This window comes from Hydra vulgaris, chromosome 09, assembly GCF_038396675.1.
Source record: "Hydra vulgaris chromosome 09, alternate assembly HydraT2T_AEP".
Classification (NCBI taxonomy): domain Eukaryota; kingdom Metazoa; phylum Cnidaria; class Hydrozoa; order Anthoathecata; family Hydridae; genus Hydra; species Hydra vulgaris.
The window spans coordinates 13,293,777-13,311,653 of NC_088928.1; the positions used below are offsets into that span (position 1 = coordinate 13,293,777).

At 29.9% G+C, this 17,877-nt stretch overlaps 1 protein-coding gene across 1 annotated transcript; it reads left to right on the forward strand.

Annotated features, from left to right (window-relative positions):
• Positions 1-7,266: 7,266 nt before the first annotated feature.
• On the forward strand, positions 7,267-13,963 carry LOC136085282 (uncharacterized). The gene is made up of 5 exons (XM_065806573.1): positions 7,267-7,360; positions 7,465-7,670; positions 7,830-8,064; positions 12,128-12,411; positions 12,515-13,963. The coding sequence occupies exons 1-5, from the start codon at positions 7,267-7,269 to the stop codon at positions 13,961-13,963; spliced, it is 2,268 nt and encodes a 755-aa protein (XP_065662645.1).
• The last annotated feature ends 3,914 nt before the right edge of the window (positions 13,964-17,877 follow it).

Here is a 17,877-nt window from a genome sequence, read left to right on the forward strand (position 1 = left end):
AGGGTTACCTCACTTCTCAAAGTAAAGCTATTCCACAGTTTCAAAACAAATTTTTAGTACTACACTGGAGTAAGTTGTTTTTAAAAAGACATCCTAAACTATACGGCTTGCAGCTACAATAAAGCACTATTCGGCTGCTAATAAAAAAAAATTGTGGTTTATCAAAAACCTGACTGAAGTTGTTACAAATCAGCGCAAAATACAACTATGATAAAACAAACCTAAAAGAGTAATAAACTCATTATAGTTCAAAATTTCCGTAATTTTTTGTGTTAATGCAGCTATATGTACAATACCGTTGTACGTTGTCTATAAATCAAAAAACCTGTGGTCAACCTGGATAAAATTGTTTTCATGGTACTAGATACAATCATTCAAAATATATATGGTTAGACTATGTCACTTTTGAGGAGTGGTCTATAGTTTCTCTTATACTAAAAAAAAAAGGGAAAAAAAGTTCTTATTGGTGATAATTTATCATCAAATATCTAACAGAATGTTTTAAAAAAATGTGTGAAGAAAATACGATAATATTTGTGTGTTTACTGCCTCATTACATTTTACACAGCTTTTAGATGTTGCCTATTTTAGGCCACTAAAAAGTAAGTGAAAAACTCATCTTGTTCAAGATGTTCCAAGATGGAACAGCACTTATATGATACTTGAAAAAATAAAAAACTTTAAATTACTACGCTAAGCATACTGATATACTGATTAAGGACCGACGAAGTCGACTTTTTAAAGCTCGAATTTAAATGAAAGACGATTTTAGAATGCATGCGTACACCGAATTTAACCGAAAGACGAATTTAAGTCGTATATGTATTTAACTAGTAAAAAATCTAAAAAATCCAGTAATAATGAGAATTTAAGTTATTGAATCTTTACAACTCATAATGTTTTTGAACAAACATTAACAAAAGAACATTAACAACTTTCATTTAAAAATTTCGAATGTCAATTTTATAAAGGAAAAAGATTGTTAAAAGATATATAAAAGCGATAAATAAGATTTAATAAGTGATGAATAGACTTCGCGCCTAATAAAAAATTTTTCGAATAATGACTCTGTATAACAAATCTATTTCTAGTTTTTTTTTTTTTCACAGATTACATGATCCCAAGGCCGAGTGGGACACTTTAGTCGAAAAAGCTACTTCTTATATTAATTACAATCCTCTCTCAACTATTCAACTCCAAAACGCTTTTCAGCCTTAACGAACAAGGCCGTTGTGCAAAGAAACAGATTAATATACATAAAACATGTAGCATATTTTATAATTATCATTTTTTATGAACTTAAAAAAAGCTAATAGCTTTCGAATTTAACTGAAAGTTAAAGGAAATCTTGTAATTGTTACCGAATTTAACTAAAATCCGAATTTCTATTTCAACATCGGCACTGAAATCGAATCCGAAGTCAACTTCGCCTTTCAGTAAACTTTGTAATCCGAGTTTTAAAGAATATTCGCCAGTCCTTAATACTGATTTACTGAAATTTTGAATGGTCATTAATATAAAACATTAAAATAGTTGTATATATATTTATACTCTTGAACATAATTTTTTTGAACATAATTTTGAACATAATTCTTGAACATCATTTTTGTTGTTGTTATTGCTGTTGTTGTTGTTATTGCTGTTGTTGTTGTTGTTGTTGTTGTTGTTGATGATGTTGTTGTTCAATAGGTTCTAGATATAAATTTTCTTTCTTGAACTATGATTTTAAAGAACAGACTAAACGCATTGATAACTAAAACTCCATGCCATGTTAAAAACTGATGCTTGTTCTAAGATAAATGGCATAGTGATTGATCGATCATCACAGTTAAACTTTTAAACGAAAACTGAAAGCAAAGAAGATACGTTTAAAGCATGTTTTTAGCAATTTACCAATTAATTATTGTTTGTAAATTTCTATTTTGATTTATTCAGTTCAAAATAAAGAAGAAGGAGAATGCTCGAATGAGAACTATTGATGAGAAAAGAGCATGTTTCTGAACTATCTATAGATATTGTCCGGTGAAGTACTGGAAGTAAGAAGACTAATTTCTTCTTTTAAAAACAATTGCTTCAAAACACCAAAGTACATCAGCATAACTTCATATTTTCTGTAACCTTTTTTCATTGGATTTTGAATATTATCCACAAATCATCAGTCATTCAAAGTTATGACCAGGGTAACTTTAATCTCCTAAACTCGAGAAAGTTGTTAGTTTTACAATACAAATACTTTTTTTATTTCATTATTAAAATTATAGTCTATTAGAAGAAGACTACTGAAAAGAATACATTTTTTTTACCCAATTTTTTTTATGATTAAATTTTGAACACTTGGATGTTGCGTCAAGTCTCTAACAATTACACTTATTACTTATAAATAATCTAATCTCTGATTCGTTGATCTATCTATTCTCTGATTCGTTAATCTATCTAATCTCTGATTCGTTAATCTATCTAGTCTCTGATTCTAGATTCGTTAAGAACTATTGTTTGCGGTTTAGCTTGAGTATTCTTTAAATAATTTCTCGCATGTTGGCGTATTGTTTAAATCATTTTCAAGAAAAACAGAACCAATAAAGTTGTTTAAAAATTTTTCAAGACTGTTGTTATTAAGGTGTTATTATACTTTATAGCTCTTATTGAGTTTTTGATTTTAATTTTACTGTTTATATATGCAAATACAAGCTTTGTATAACTATTCAGTTTCAAAGCTTTCTCTTTCAAACTTTCATATTGATTATTTGACATTCATTCTAAAATTCATTTAAATTTATATATGAGAATTCATTCTGCCGGTTTATTTCATTCAAAATATTTTCATTAAACTTTACTTTTTTATACAGAAATCCTTTTAATGAGTCTTTAAGTTACTAGCTTTGTAATACAAACATCGAATCTAAAAATGTAATGAGTCTTTAAGTTACTAGCTTTGTAATACAAACATCGAATCTAAAAATGTAATGAGTCTTTAAGTTACTAGCTTTGTAATACAAACATCGAATCTAAAAATGTAATGAGTCTTTAAGTTACTAGCTTTGTAATACAAACATCGAATCTAAAAATGTAATGAGTCTTTAAGTTACTAGCTTTGTAATACAAACATCGAATCTAAAATTGTAATGAGTCTTTAAGTTACTAGCTTTGTAATACAAACATCGAATCTAAAAATGTAATGAGAATATGTTCAAATTTTCCTATGAGCTTTTGATTTAATAAAAAAAAAACGATACAAGAAATCTGTTATTACGTAATCAAGAACATTTGTTGACTCATTGAGTTTGTATTGTAAAGGGCTACTAAATCTATTTTGAAATAAAATGTTTCCATTTAAGCAATCGAGAGATAAGTTTGCTTTTTTAATATTATCCACTGAGTTAGAGCTCATATTTTCGTTATTCCTTTTTTTTTAGCTGTAACAAATAATGCAATTATATTTTAAAAAAAATTAAAAACAATAAATTAAAAAAAATCAAACATTCTGTTTTAATATTCGTTACGGTGATCGAAATTGTAGCGTGGAGGATTTTTTGGAAGTTCTTGCAAAAAAAAAATTACAATGCTTCGTCAACTGGCTAGTAACTCAAAACAAAATAGAGAAAAAACTCAAGTTTCTAGGACAACGCACTTTGTCACTGAGGGAAAAGACTATGTTGATAAATACGTTAACAATGTCAAAAGTGTGGTTTCTGGCAAACGTGCTGCCCATTCTTGAATAGGTAATAGAACGTCTGCACAGAGCCTTTTTCGAAAATCTGTGGCAAAAGACCAATTTCAATCCGGTCAACAGAGAGACACTTTTTTACCCGTCAAACGCGGGGGTCTCAGAATTTTATCACCGAAGATGCAAAGTCTTGCACTTTGCCTCAAAACACTCTTGCAACTGAAAGAATGCGGAGATGATAAAACTCATAATTCTTACTACTTTTCAAAGTATTGGTTGGCAAGTTCACTTATAAAATTTACGAACCATAACCAAAGCTGGAATTTTTTAAAGCAAAACACTTTTCCAAAACACTGGGACAACAAAACATCTCAGTACAACAAAACAACAATTGAAATAATAGACAAAAACAGGTCCCTGTTTAACATCCCCCTAAAATCAACAAAAAAATTTTACTTAGAAGCGGGAAAAAACAAAAAGATGGTCGTGCCAGCAGAGCTTTTCTGGAACAGTTCAACAAAAACAACAATGTTGTGAGCCCAAATTTGGAAAAAAAACTTTACTTCCCACGCATGCAGCCTTGCACGCCAAAAGCACAAGACAACAGATAGTTAAAAATAGCAAATGCAAAATTTGCGGTAAAATTGAGGAAATTATATTATATCTTTGCCTATTGCCCTCTTTCTATCGAAATTTGGTAGTATTTTAAACATGTATATAACTCCTTGACATCCCAAAACAATTTTTCTCCAGTAAATTCGATTTTCTCCATTAAAAAGCGAATTTGTCGGAGAATAACCCTACTTGACAGCTGCTGTTAACACTCAATCAAACCATTATAAGTGCAATATGGAACAGCAGATGCCACCATATGTTTAGCAACACAAAAATGATCAGGGTAATAATAAGGAACATCAGAAATATTATTACTTTAAAGTGTAATTATTATGTCCTTAGAAACATTGCGGACATTTTCTGTCAATATTTTTGTATTAAGAACGTTTTTTGCCCAGTAGAGAATGAAAATCTGAAATTAAATATATGAGCTAAAATAAAACAACGGCTCGTAGCAAGATCTGCATGTTTAGTAAAAATTTCCTCTTCTCTGCCAATTTTTTCATGCTATACAACAAAATTATTGTTATATATGATTAGACAATCAATGCCAGCCCTTATTTTATGATATATTATTTTAACATATGGATGGTTAAGCGCCAAACCAGCCTATACAACAAAGTTGAAAAAATTAGTTTATATTAAAAAATGATTTACGTAGGGTTTCTTTGCAAACACCAAAATACTCTAATTAGAATTTTTAAGTGCACTGAACTGCAATTACTTTTAATTTTTTCGGTTTAGTGGCTTTTGTTAAAGACTTTTAAACTTTTTGTCAAATAATTTAGGCTGGTTTGGCGCTAAGTCATCCGAATAAGTGTTATCTATAGTGTTTGTAACATGAAGTTTGTGCGAAAGTCCTGTAATTTTTTAAATTTTTTTAATAAAAATTTGTTTTTCTTCACAAAAAAAATATCCTTTAACCTATTTTGAATATCCTCTTTTTATAACTTTATCTAAACTCTCGATTTCTTTCCGCATAACGGCTGTAAAATAAAAAACAAAAAATACAAAAAAATATAAAATCAAAAAATACAAAAAATATAAAATAAAATAAATAAAAAGTAGAAAATGTATATATATATATATATATATATATATATATATATATATATATATATATATATATATATATATATATATATATATATATATATATATATATATATATATATATATATATATATATATATATATATATATTAAAATTACTATAAATCAGTGACGGATCCAGCGTTTTTTTGTGTTTGAGATAGCTAACTTCCAGACATAAAGCAAACCCCAAACATTTGTATGTTTATACTTATGTCAAATAAAGATGCTTTGCAAAAAATTGTGATGATTGGAGGCTGGGAACACAAAGGCTCTAAAATTTCAACCCCTTCCCCATTTTTTGTATTATTTTTAACTAGACTTATATTCACCTATAAATTTTAAGTTTAAACCCCTCAATTTATGGGGATTACAAATTTTATGTGGTCACAATTTTTTAAAGCTGAGAGATAATAGCATGAAACTTAAAAATTGTCAAAAAATTTAAGTCTAGTTGAGAATAGTAAAAAAAATATTTTATTAACTTTTTGCCTCTCACGTTTGGGGTGGTGGAAGGCGGATAAGATTTTAGTTCTTTTTTGTTCCCAGCTTTCAATCATTGCAATTTTTTGCAAAGCAAAATTATTTGAAAAAAGTATAAACATAAAAATGTTTGGAGTTCGTTCCATGTCTAAAAGTTAGCTCAAACGCCAAAAAATGCTGAATCCGTCCCTACAAATGATAACAACACTAGGGTACTAGGTTGGTAACATTTACTTAAAGTTTGTTTAGAACCTTATTTATTTTATTTTTGATTTCTTTTGTTCACTTGTAGCCAATAATATAAATTTCCTTAGCTGATTGCCCACTCGAATAACTCGCTCCAATAAAACGAGTTAATGTTTTTTGGTTTTAAAAAGTTTTAACCTTTTATTATTATTATTATATAGTTTGTTTTTTTTGAACACAGAGACTTCTGATTTGTGGTGGTTTAACTTTTATTATTCCTTTAAGATTTCCTAAATGCGTATGGTAAGGTCTAACGTATGGTAAGGTCTAACGTATCTTTATTATAAAGTTTAATACACTTACAAACTAGCAAATAAACAGAAAAAAAATTCCGAAACCTCCTTTAATGATTTAAGTTTCACCAAAAACGGAAAGAAGAAACAAGTGCCAAAATCTGTGTCTCATGTAAAATGTTATTGGTACTTGAAAAATAATGTTGGTTTTTTTATAACTGATGGTTTTCTTAAACCATCAGTTTTTTTAAAAAATAAACTTTTTCTAAATATATAAAAATATAAAAATTTTTATTCGCATTTACGCAGATAAAGCTATTAAACATAAAGCTTGCACCTGACGTAAGCACCTTGCAATAAAGCTTGCACCTAAACGTTTTCCTTGGGGATTTCAAGTGAAATCAGTAATTTAAAATGTAATTTATACATTATCTTATCTATCTATTCCTTATGTCTATCTATCTATCTATTTTATCTATCTGTCTATCTATCTCTCTACCTAATTATCTCTCACTCTTTCTCTACTAGTCTGATGCCTCTCTTTCTGTTTACTAACTGATGCCTCAGAGCAGAGTAGTCAGATTATAGCATGTGATTCTGCAAAATGTTATTCATGTAATAAACGTAAATAAGTTTGAAAACTTTATAATATAACACAAGTGATGAAATAAAAAAATTCGAACTCAAAATTATAATGTTTTTAGTATGCAAAAAAAATTTTAATGCAAGTATTCCACAGTGGAAAAAAATCTTGATGTAAATGCGCATAGTTTCCGAGCTTTTGGATAAACACAATTCGAATGAACTTTTAAATGTAGCGAGTATAAGTTTGAAAAAAGATAAAAGATCTATAGAAACAAAAGTTGTTTAAAAAAATGCAACAAAGACCGACTGAATCACTTATGTCAGAACAGTCCTTAGCGTTAGTCTTAGATGCTAATTTATCAAAAAAAAACTTATCAGCATTTAATAAATAATGCTCTTCAATTTAACTCTCTATATCCATCATATCATATAGCAAAAGAGGGTAAAAATAAATGCTACCCTAAAAAACATTTAGGTCAGTGACTACTCTGCAGAGGTACCATTATAAGATCTTTTTTTTTCATATTGCATCAAGATTATGTTCAGCTTATAGTGTTGTGTTAAATTTGCATGAGCTTAAAGATTGTACTAGACTAATTCTAATATACAAAGATGGCTTTGATAGTGCAACAGGGAAATCTGTTTATAAACAACAGTCAGATGATACAAATGAATTTAATACTGACATATCGCTTTTCATAACTTGCTTTGTTACTCTAGAACTATGTTGTTTCAAAGATGAGAAAAAACAGGTTATTTGGAGAAATCCGAAACCATCGTCAACTAGTTACTGTAGGCCTCTCAGATTTGAATATAGAAAAGAATCAAAATAAGTAGTTCTTGCAAAATATGAGTCAATTATGGCTTCTATTAAAAATATAACATTATCCAATTTATATGTTTTATTGGAGGACGGTACAATGAAGGAAGTTGTAGTACAACATATTGTAAATATAACAATGGAAGATGGAAAAATTCATATTATTATTTCCACAGCTACCAACTATTACCAATACTATTTAGTGTGTGGTGCATCTCCAACCGAAATGAACAATCTATCTTTAATAGTTCAAAAAAAAAAAACTTTAGAAGGCAATATCAGACATGGTGTTTCAACTTTAGATCTTTGGATAAGGATTTTAGAATGTATGCTCCATATCTCTAACAAGATGTGTCGTTTTCAGTCGTAACCTGCCACAAGAAGTGGCAGGCTAGGACTGAAGAAGAAAAAAGTATTGTTTAACTGAGAAAAGTTCAGGTTCAAGCTGAATTTCGAAAAAGAATGGGTCTTGTCATAGACCAACCAAGAGTAGGTTGGGCAGGTACATTAAACGATGGTAACACAGAAAAGCGATTTTCTTAGTAATACGATGTCTCAGTTAATGTAATGAACATAAATGCAAATCTTATGAAAAGGCTTTATATTATTCTGGCCACAATGTCATATGATTATAACATTAGCTCATCAAAATTTAAAACATTCTGTTGGGAAACTGCATCGCTATATGTAGACCTGAACCCCTGCCCCTGTAGACCTGTACCCCTGGTATCCTATGACCTAATCATTTAATAAGATTTTAAGTCATGACTATGAAGTCATTGAATTATTTATTCTTCCATTAGGTATGTTTTCTGAAGAGGCTCAAGAGGCTCAAGAGGCTACCAATAAGGTTTTTAAGATCAGTCGTGAAAATTTTCCTAGATCCTAGAAAATGCAATCGAAAAAAAAAACAATTTAGACCTTTTCCACCGTCTTTTATGTGCATCTGATCCTTTAATTTGCACATTTAGAAAGAAGATGCATAACAAAAAAAAAATGTCTACCATCTGGTGTCATTGAACTATTACATGAGCCAACAATAGAATACTCAACTTAAAATACAAATTTAAATAGTATCCTTGTTGTTAATTTATTGGGTGATTTGACGAAATTTTTTATAAATGGAAAAAATTGGAGTTTTTAAATAATTTGCGTAATTTTGTAATAAGATTTAAAGTATTTTCAAAGCAAATGTTATTTTTTCCACAGATTGCGTTTTTTCACTGTGCATTTTGAAAAACTTTTATTAAACAATTTACAAAGAAGCAATAAAAAATTAAAGAATAGTTTTTTCTTTGCATGCAAATTTCCAAATTTTCTGTAATACAAAGTAAAAACAATGCTACGTTTATATTTTCGAAGTAAATTCTTAATATAAAGATTTTATTCTAACAAATTTTTTCTGGAGGTAAGGAAATTTTTTTTTTTTTTTGAAGTTACTACTTACTTAGATACTACAAATTTTGATAGTGTTGCACAAGCTAAAAAATTCATTGTCGTTTTTCATTGTCATCATTGCAATTCCATTCTCTGCCTTGTCATTTGTGCAGAGACAGTTTTAAACAAAACAATTGACTTTCTTAGAGCAATAATATTTTCCACATTGATCTTGGTCGTTGCGAGAGCCATATTAAATTAATTACACACTAATTTTAAGAACCTTGAAAAGAGTACAAGATACTGGTGAAGCAAAGGAAATTTCTTATTTCAATAAAAACAAACTTCATTTCACCAGTCATTATTTTAGACCAAGAACATTAATGCAAGCAATTTTTTCTTCGATTGATAACTTGGTAGTCTCGGCACGAGAGACTTTCCGATCAATTTCTTTAGATCGGTTTCTTGCGGTTGCATTTGACAGTTAATCTACTAACAGATATATTATCCTTTAATATGCTTTTCCTAAGACAAACTCAAAAAAAAGCGTTGATTAATTGCTGGGAATTTTAACTGAATCAGCTGTTTCAAAAACTGAAGGGTGATTAGAAGTATATCTTGGAAAAGTTAAATAAACTGTTTTAGATTAAAACTATTTGGGAAAGTTGGAAGAAAGCCTTGCGAATCATTTCAAGTTTCAGAATTTTCTTTTCCGTTATCCTGAGTTTCTTGATAAAGTGTCAGATTGGCAATCTTTCTTTTATGCTCTTTCAGAACTTGAAGTTGTTCCTTTCTTATAATTACTCTCTGTATACTCTGCAAATACCTCTTGTTAGTTCCAGCTCCCAAATACAAATCCAAAGATTTATTAATAATTTCGGTAAAATAAATTAGCTGGTAAAGTAAACCGAAAATAACAACAACAAAAAATCAAAAAATAAAACTTGCAATGAAACGTATTGTATATGTTATATTTGCGTAAAACATAAAAGAAGACTTACTCGGTGTTACTTACTCGGTGTAGTTAAGGCAATTTTAAAATACTATAGCGTCTGTATGATATTTTGTTGATTACTACATATTTCCGTTAAATGATCAGGTCTGTGAATCATGAAAAGACGGAAAAAATAAAATGATAAATTTTGCGATATCATATAAATGTTTGAAGCGAAAAAACCCAGACCGTAGATTTTTTTTTTTTTAAATCTTCTTAAAATCCTAATTCGCTTGTCCAAATTCGTATAAGATTTTAAATAAATACGATTTTTAGGTAAAATGATTATCATAGATTAAAAACTTTTAACGTTTATTGGCGCTTTTTCTTGATTGCAAGTCCTTTTTTGGTCGGAATTCTTGTATTTGTAAAAATTGATAGAAATATTGTATTTTGACAACTATATAAAGCTAATAGGTCAGAAACGATTAGAACTATGATCTATAGTAAATTAAGGCACTTTTTCAAAAGATTTTAACTAAATTCATGTTAACGCCGATGAGCGAAAGTGATCTAAAGGCTCCAAAATGGTATTCTTTGTATTCACAATTAGGGGTAGTAAAAAGGATTAGAAAATTATATAAAAAAGAGAAAAATTCTTCAAATATTAAAAAAACCTGAAGCGAAAAAAATATAACATCGAAAGCTTTTGTTTGGACATAATACGCCTATAAAAATCATGCCAATTTCAAATAAATAAATTCGAATAATTTGTAAATCGCCTTAACAACACCGAGTATTTAAATAAAAGTAGCATTATATTTGACGGAAATTAGCGAGCCAACCAATTTTTCAATAAAAGGTTATTAAAATTTCGGAAACTTTAATTTAACTTTCATTTAAAAGCTATTGATTTAAATAAGTTTTTTACTATTTGAATTTATCTTATGATAAAAATTGTATTATAAAATATGATGAACAATAATACGATTACCTATGTAAGAAAGTTAAAAATTTTTTTTAACTATTTTAAAATTTTTAGCTTTTAAATACTAAGTATTTTAAATCTGAAATATTCGAAATCTTTCCATATAATTAGGGTTATCAAACGTCTGGATTTTACAAAAATTACAACTTTACGGATTTTACAAACCTGTAATAATTTTTTTTTAGTGTTTTCCTTCGTAAAAGCCGTAAAAATCTGGCATTCCTAAGTATAATGTATAGTTTTTTAATCGACTGTCGTTAAAAAGTTGTTTTAGCAAGTTAAAAAGTTACAAGAGGATCTTGGAAATCGTCAAAAATGTTTTGTTAAAAATTAAATACTATTTAGCATTTTTTTTACATTTATTTTTTTAAAATGAAAATAAAAATAAAAGAAGACAATATATGTAACTAATCTTTTAAACCTTTTAAAACTGTATTTAAAAGCGATTTACGCAATTAAAATAGATCAAAGTTTCAATAAATAATTTTATTAATTCATTCATTAGAACTGCAAACAATTGTCTTTTGTTCTAGTTTTCTCTCAACAATATTAAACAAAGGAGAGAAGCAATTTAAAAATGAAAACTGACGAAAATTGCTCAAAATGAAACAAGTTAAATAATTATAATTAAACATTTATAAAATATAAAAATATTCCTGAAAAATAAAACAGAAAAATATTCCTATGAATAACCCAGCAAAAATAGAAAACTTTTATTGAAACTTAATTGTATCTAAAAAATTGTATCTACTTTTTTAAATGTCAGAATGTAATGACTTTTTTTTTTTTTTTAGCCGCACCTAAATTCCCAATTTCGCTAAAACGCTGTAGGAATTTTTTTTCTGGCTAACACCCTGTAAACGTCGTGATGGGTTGGTTATCAATATTAAAGGCAACAATGTAGATAACCGTTGGGTGGTACCTTACAATCCTTTGTTATCTAAGAAATATCAAGCCCACATTAATGTTGAAGCTTGCATGTCTGTAAAGGCTGTTAAATATTTGTACAAATACATATAAAAAGGGCATGATTGTGCGAATGTTTTGATAAATGATCAGGTTAATCATAATGAAGTAAATACTTTTTTAGATTGTCGTTATGTTAGTGCACCTGAGGCACTGTGGCGAATATTTGAGTATCCTATAAGTCATATGTCACACACTATTATCCGTCTTAAGGTTCATCTTCCTGAGAATCAGATTGTGTATTTTAGAGAAGGAGAAGAACAAGTGGCTTTAGATCGTTCTGCCCAACGCGATACACACCTTACGGCATGGTTTAAATTAAATTCTGAAAATGAAGGAGCGCATCGCTATTCATATGTAGACATTCCATATCACTTTGTATTTGATGATAAACCTTGTAAATGGAAGGTTAGACAAAGATAAATCGATAGGTGGAAATAAGGTGATAGTAAGAATGTATAAAGTTAGTCCAACAGGAGAATTATTTTTTTTTCAATTGTTACTTTTGCAGGCAAAAGGAGCAACATCTTGGGCTGATTTGCGTACTATTAATGGAATAGTTCTTGAAACCTTTCGTGAAGCATGTGTTTTTAAAGATTTGTTGCAAGATGACACTGAATGGCAGAATACTCTTTCTGAGGCAGTTTTAACGCGAATGCCTAAGCAAATTAGAGTTTCAGTTATTTTAACCTTTTGTGAACTTGACAACCCTTCGCATCTTTGGAATACATACAAAGCTTTTATGATGGAGGATTTCAATCATCGCCAAGTTCCATTTATATTAGCTGAACAAGCTACTCTTCGTCAAATCGAAAAGATTATTAATCAGAGTGGTAAAACGCTATCTGATTATAATTTGCCTGTTGTTGATAAATTCATAGATTTTAATCTAGAAAATTTAAATGATAATGTTCAGCAATCAATTGACGAAGCTAATAGAATGCTTCTTAATGTCAATCAATTAAATGTAAGTAATACTGTCCTTGCTGCATTGAACGAGCAACCAAGTGTAGAAAATCAACATTCCAGATTGTTTTTTATGGATAGACCAGCTGGTAGTGGAAAAACGTTTACGTATAACTATTTGGTTGCTGAAACCATAAGTAGGGGTTTTAAATCTGCTACAGCTGCATGGACTGGCATAGCAGCAACTCTTCTTACAAATGGATCTACATTGCATGGTTTATTCAAACTTCCTGTCCCAATATTAGATAACAGCACATGTAATGTAACCCCTAACTCTATACATGGACATTTTTTAAAACAAGTTAGTTTGTTTTTGCTTGATGAAACATCCATGATACCTAAACATGCCTTAAATGCAATTGATAGGTTGTTAAAAGATGTTTGCAACAACAACTTTCCATTTGGAGGAAAAGTCATTCTTTTTGGTGGTGACCTCAGGCAAATACTGCCTATTGTAAAAAGAGGACAACCAGTTGAAATTGTAGAATCGTGTATAAAATGTTCCTTACAGTGGCGATGGGTGCAGAAATTTACATTAACTGAAAATATGAGAGTACATGATGGGGAAAGAGAATTTTCCCAATGGCTATTAAAACTTGGTAGTGGAACAATGCCTGTCAAAGAGGTGGATCCTTTTAAAGGATGCATTGAAATACCAAATCAGTGCATTATTAGAGAAAATAAATCGATTGTTGAAAAGATTGCTGATCAAAATGATTATTCTAAACGCGTGATTTTAACACCAACTAATGTTGATTCATTATCAATCAATGAAGAAGTGCTTGAATGTCTGCCGGGTGAGGTCAAAATTTATGTAAGTGCTGATCAAATTGATACTGATGACCTTAATGAAAGAAATAACTTTCCTGTTGAGTTTTTGAACAGCTTAACTCCTTCAGGTATGCCACCTCATTGTTTAAAATTGAAAATTGGTTGTGTAATTATACTACTTAGGAATTTAGATCTCAAAGCTGGGCTATGCAATGGTGCTTGAATGAAAGTTAGTGTTTTTCAAAATAATTATATTGATGCAGAGGTTTTGACAGGTGTTTCTGGTGGTAAACGGGTTTTTGTTCCTTGAATTCAGTTGGCTCCATCAGATTCTAATTTATCTTTTGTTCTGAAACGTCGTCATTTTCCTGTCATAAAAAACCGTGTTTCTCTCATGATCAACTATATGTTACATGTTCAAGAACTAGAGCATTTAATAGTTTTTTTTTCAAAGTTGATAAACATCTCATTCAAGGTATGGTAGGTGGAAAGTGTTACCAAATAATGTTATATTTTCTAATGTTCTTAATTTATAGTCTTTAGATTTTCATTTCGAAAAATTACTGTTTGTAGGTTGTGAGCACATTTTGTATGTATAACTTTATTTATTATTTTAATATTTTTTTTCATAGTTTTTGATAAATATATCTGTCATTTAATATTGTTATAAAATGTGTTTATATTTGTTATATAAAACCATATTTGTTTATAGTTGTATATATGTTAAAATTATGTTGTTTCCATGTTTTCAAAGTGGTGTGACTTGGCATTATGTTGAGCAAGATTGATAACCTTGCCAGCCAAGCAGTGTACTTATAGCAGAGGTGTGACTTGGCAGTATTTAGTGCCAGGCGGTGTTACTGCTTTAGAGTTAGGTTGTGTTGTCTAGCCTTTTTTTAATTATTCTGGAAACACATAATATCTGTTAATGTTTAGCGTAATGTGTATGAGAGAGTATGCAACCTTGATCTTTAAATCTAGGGCGTTTTAATGTCCTAAATTTGAAGTAATTGAATGACTACTATTGAATATAAAAACAAATATACTTTTATGTATTTATATGTTTAGTAAAAAGATAAATATAGTTAACTTAAAATTGGTTTTCTAATTTTGTCTTTCATATTTTAATTTGGTTTGTTATTTTTGCTGGATTTTAGGATCAAGGGTGTAAATATTCTATTGTTATGTGTTATTGGCGTGATGTTTTGTGTTGATAGACTGCTTGGCTTACCTTCACGTTGGTGTCTATTGTTAAAAATGAATAATTGGTAGTTTCACTATTGGAACTTACTGCTTTTATTTATTTACTAAAAGTCAAGACAACATTTTGCTAAAAATGCAATTTATATCTTAATTTGATTTTTATTTTTTTTTAGTATTGTTAATCCTTTTGTACTTGGAAACAGATTTTATAGTTACATGTCAACATAGGTTACTATAAATAGGTAAATCGATTTTGAGTTTTTTTGTGGGTTTTTTATTTTTATTTATTTTTTTGTAATTGAGGGGCTCAGAGGAAAAAGCATACAAGTGACATTTTTTCCCAAAACGATCTAAGTGCATCATTGGATAGCTAAAGCACGGTTCTGTTTAGAGGAAAAATAATACAAGTGATTTTTCGAACAACCAGCGCATTCTGTGTACGGGCAATAATACTTCTTCACCAATGTGGTGTTTTGGTTAGGGGAAAAACAGTACAAGTGACAGTCCAAACATTCTGTTTACATAGAAATGGCGGGATCGTCGTCTAAACGACTTGATTTGAGGTCTTTAGAAGATCTAATGAATGGTAAATATACATTTTTACATTGTTCTATGCAATACAAACAAATACTTAAAGTTTATAATGTAAATATTTAAATAAATCTGGTCTAGGCTGCATTAGACATAACTTAACCTAACTTTTGAAGTTGTATCACTTCACTTAACATCTGCCCTTGATTACTTTTCGGTTTAAAATGAGTTAAACTTAATACTCTTACTCTGAGGAGTCATTCATAATACTATATAATATATAATATTATATAGTATTATGAATGATCTTCATCACCGGATGGCTGAGAAAGCGGTGGAATCTAAAAGGTCAGCCAAACAACAGGGAAAGTGTGATGATACCGTTGTAGCTATCACATTTGATCTGCAACAAACTCTACCGACCCCAGTTCTTACAACAAATAAAGTTTTTTATATGCGTGTCCTGTGGACATATAATTTTGCCATTCACAACCTTGCAACAGGCAAGGCGGACATGTGGGACGAGTCCACCGCATCTCGTGGCTCTCAAGAAGTAGCCTCCTGCTTGAAAAAGTTCGTCAATGGTTTGCCTGACAATGTTAAACACATTGTAGCCTTCAGCGATAGTTGCGGAGGGCAAAACAAGAATAAAAATATCCTAAAATTCTGGATGTATGTGGTGAAAGAAACGGTTATCGAGACGGTGGATCACAAATTTTTGGAACCTGGCCACACCTACATGGAATGTGACGAAGACTTTGGAATCATTGAAAAGGCCAAGAAGAAAACCCCATATGTATTTGAACCTGACGATTGGAACACTGTTCAACTGTCCAGTAAGAACTTTCGCGTCACGAAAATGTTGACTGAAGACTTTATATTCGTCGCAAACATGGATGTAATCACAAAAAACACAAAGAAGGGCTCTGAGAAAAATCCAATCCGCTGGCGGGAAATCCGTTGGTTACGGGTACAGAAAGACAGACCAACTGAAATGCAGTTTAAAGAGAGTCTTACCGAAGACTTAATTCCATTTAAGACGGCAGACTGGTCGAGCAGTTTTGTAGGTAGACCTCCGACGATTCGACTAGATCCGTTGTACGACCAGCCATTAGAAATAAAGGCTGCCAAGTGGGAAAATCTTCAAGAATTGCTGGAGTTGATTCCCCAGTGCATCATCAATTTTATCGAAACATGCGGCACACCCCTATTCTAGTACGCGGCCGGGGCCGCGGAAGGGGTGCTGTGATTACACGAGGAGGACGAGGAGGGCCTGGAGGACGTGGTGGACGTGGAAGAACTACAGCAACGAGAACTGCAACTCAGGTTACCACGTCTTCTGACGAAGAAGACGATGTCGATGAAGATGAACTTGATCGCATGATGGAAGAAAGCGATTAGTTTGGTTAATATACCTTAATTAAAACATATTCTAATATTACCTCTTCTTTTAAATCTATATCATATTTTTAAGTACATGTTAGTTATCATGTTATAACTTTTCTAATGCAGACATATTGTTGTAGTGTTTAAAACAATAAAATGTAAATCACTTGTACTGTTTTTCCTCGGACTGATTGTACACGTCTGAATAATACAAGTGACTCTTACCTTAGTTTAGTAGACCTGTCAATATACATTTAATTTTTGAAATTTTACAAATAATGCCTAAAAGCACATATTTTCCAATTATTCAATCACTTTTTGTTTTTAAAATGCACCATAAGAATTTACAATAAACAACTTTGCAAAGTAGTGTTTTTCTCCATTGTTAAGAAATATCACTTGTATGCCTTTTCCTCTGAGCCCCTCAATTATGGTATCATAATTCCATTTTTTTTTCTTTAAGATTTACAATTGACGCATTTATACGATTTATAAAAAAAAACCTGATTTCCTTTTATTGCAAATTTTTTGTCAGTTAAAATGATATAAATAAACGCAGTTAGTTCAATTTTTTTTAAATTTCTCTTTTTTATGCCTAATAATTTGTTGTACGCAACGTAAGGGATGTTTTTAAAGAGGGGTCGCAACTAAAAACAAACTAAAAACCTTTATATACATGGAGAATATTGTAGTTTTGCGCATTTGTCAAATACAAAGTTACTTAAATTTTATAACGGGTTTAACTAATTAATTAGCTTAGTTTGCATTTGCAACACTTTTGAGGAAAGAAAAAATTCTTATATATGTTAAATTCTTATATATATTAAAAAGAAAAAATTCTTAAAAATGTAAATCATTGTTTTACATTTTATTATTTTGGTAAAAAGTCTTCATCAAAAATTTCATTACTCTTAATAAAAATAACTTTATTCTCCTGGCCACTATTAAGGCAAAAACGAGGAAGGGAGGTCCTTTATTAGTGTCAAAATATATGAGAAAATATACTTCAAATATACT

What these genes read in the sequence shown, in the direction of transcription:
- LOC136085282 (XM_065806573.1), top strand. Translation starts at nt 7,267, where the DNA reads ATGCTAATTTATCAAAAAAAAACTTATCAGCATTTAATAAATAATGCT. An exon ending in TCAAAGATGAGAAAAAACAG is followed by an intron (nt 7,671 to 7,829) that starts GTTATTTGGAGA and finishes GTTTTATTGGAG; the next exon opens with GACGGTACAATGAAGGAAGT. An exon ending in ATAAACCTTGTAAATGGAAG is followed by an intron (nt 12,412 to 12,514) that starts GTTAGACAAAGA and finishes TTACTTTTGCAG; the next exon opens with GCAAAAGGAGCAACATCTTG.